General features: G+C 51.1%; 2 protein-coding genes across 2 annotated transcripts; one reads left to right on the top strand and one right to left on the bottom strand.

The window, feature by feature from the left end:
- Positions 1 to 83: 83 nt before the first annotated feature.
- On the top strand, positions 84 to 401 carry MAA_11839 (uncharacterized protein; the record flags this gene model as incomplete). The annotated part of the gene is made up of 1 exon (XM_011413513.1): positions 84 to 401. One exon carries the CDS (start codon positions 84 to 86, stop codon positions 399 to 401), a length of 318 nt encoding a protein of 105 aa, XP_011411815.1.
- A 174-nt stretch (positions 402 to 575) lies between these two features.
- Positions 576 to 1,896, bottom strand: MAA_10573 (Uncharacterized protein; the record flags this gene model as incomplete). The annotated part of the gene is made up of 2 exons (XM_007828571.2): positions 576 to 743; positions 793 to 1,896. The coding sequence occupies 2 exons, from the start codon at positions 1,894 to 1,896 to the stop codon at positions 576 to 578; spliced, it is 1,272 nt and encodes a 423-aa protein (XP_007826762.2).
- Between the last annotated feature and the right edge of the window lie 115 nt (positions 1,897 to 2,011).

The following is a 2,011-nucleotide window of genomic DNA, read 5'->3' as shown; positions in this document are numbered from 1 at the left end:
AAGAGGACACGAGCCCTGCCACCAGACACAAGAAGCGCATCAACAAGGAAAGACAGATCAAGGAAGAGGATAGCACAAAGAACATGGATCAGGCCAAGCAAGAGATACCCGTCAAGATGAAGCAAGAAGGACCTGTTCCAACCCCTGTTCCGACCCCCTCCAGCCAGAGCCCAACAGACGATGAGCGTGAAGATGTTTTTGATGAAATCGTTGTCTGTGAAGATGTGGTAGACCTTAGCGAAATGGAAGATCCGCTTCATGATCTAGTGTTTTGCAGCATCCCTGGCGATAAGGGGCGTGAAGGCTTGGTAGACGACGAAAATGAAGTGGGCGAAGAAGACGGTGAAGAAGTTTTGGGCCCGGGGTTTGTAAGAGACTCATCACCCCATTACAGAGTCTAGTGCTGACAAGAATAACAGGTAAGCCGAGAGTCCGTTGCTCAAAACTTTGGGAGCGATCAAGCCCGACCCTCTACCACCGATATTGCTGGAGCGCTTCCACCAGCACATTCCACGCGCTTCAAAGGGACTAAGGTCCCTGTAACATTTGCTGTCCGACATAACAGGAAGGATTGACTACTCGGGTTCCTCATCAGAAATCTCGGCACCCTCGTCATCACTAATTCCTTCTATGTCGTTTCCTTCCTCATCCTCATATCCTAGTTCAACAAGTGGCTGTTCTGTTGGTTCTGCATCACCAAGCTCATAGTAGAAGGCCTGATTTGCTTGCTCGTATAATGCTTCCTATATGTAATCAGATTCGCCGACTTCGCACGGAAACGGTGAGGCTCACATATTCAGCGATGCCACCTGTTGGCGCCTTGCGAAATGCCAATAGAGGCCGCTGGCCACTCTCGATGTGTTGAATGATCCTGTCTCGAAGGCCTAAGTAGAAACGCTTGAAAGGCCGCAATTTGTCCGGCTCATGTTGAGTTCCAAGGGCCACGTCGTCGAAGCCCATTTCGACAAGGACTTGGCGGCACCAATCTTTTGTCTCTGGCTCTAAGCAAGTATTAATGTCGATGTCAGCCAATGGCCGCTCTAATTCAGCCAGAGCTGAGTGGTCAATGGGGATACCCCAGTTGCACGCCTTGTCGGGATCTGGGTAATGGTAGTTCATCCAGGGCTGACCGTGAACCACGTGGGGACGATTCTTCTGAAGGCGGATTCGATGAAGATTCCAAGCCTCCACGAAGTCGAACAGTTCTTGGCGTAATATATCTTCATATACTGCGTAGATGGCAATCTGATCCTCCAACATATCGCCGTCGAAGTCACCGTCCCTGGCGAGCTCCCCAAAGTAGTCAACCCACTGCCGGGAGGAGATGTGCAGCATACTCTCCCACCATTTCTCTATTTTCACGTTCTTGGTGCTTGGTGCAGCCTTGTAAGAATCCTTTAAGCGCTTTCCTTGCTTGAAGGCGCGCCCATTCCACTCCACTCGTCCATCTGCCGCCAAAGCAAAGTTCCAATGGGCCGCTGCGACCAGTGGCGTTTCGCTGCCTCTATCTGCCTGCAGATACCATGGCCGAATTCCGTAGGCGCCACAGGCGGCCAAATATTGTTTTAGAACGCTCAAGGCGGTCGTTGCCGAGTGGCCGACATAGAACCAGATAATATTGCGGGAGTAAGCATCGATCGCGGCATAGATCTCGAAACCATACGCTTTGAGTTTGTCATGGCCGTCAATACACCACTGGTAGTTCGGTCCCGGCACAAGAAACTGTCCCTTCTTTCTGCGGAACATTCTTTTCCGCATCTCGATCTCATTCGGGAACATAATTTTGTACATCGCAAAGAGAGGGTCTCTGGGTACCCAGAGCTGTTTTTGCTGACGAAGATAAGGCTGAAGGAGACTTTTTCCATATCCGGAAATGGCATTAGACCGTCGTGTCATTTCGATAATGACCTGCTCTGTCTTTTCCAGCAGCGCAAGGCGCTCTTCATCGCTGTTGATCCTGCGTACCCAGCGGCGGTCCGGGTGCAGCCTGATGCGCTTCAGACCTCGTTTC

This window comes from Metarhizium robertsii, assembly GCF_000187425.2.
Source record: "Metarhizium robertsii ARSEF 23 chromosome Unknown MAA_Scf_83, whole genome shotgun sequence".
Taxonomy (NCBI): Eukaryota; Fungi; Ascomycota; class Sordariomycetes; order Hypocreales; family Clavicipitaceae; genus Metarhizium; species Metarhizium robertsii.
The sequence above is the reverse complement of the archived record's forward strand: the minus strand, read 5'-3'. Positions and strand labels throughout refer to the sequence as shown.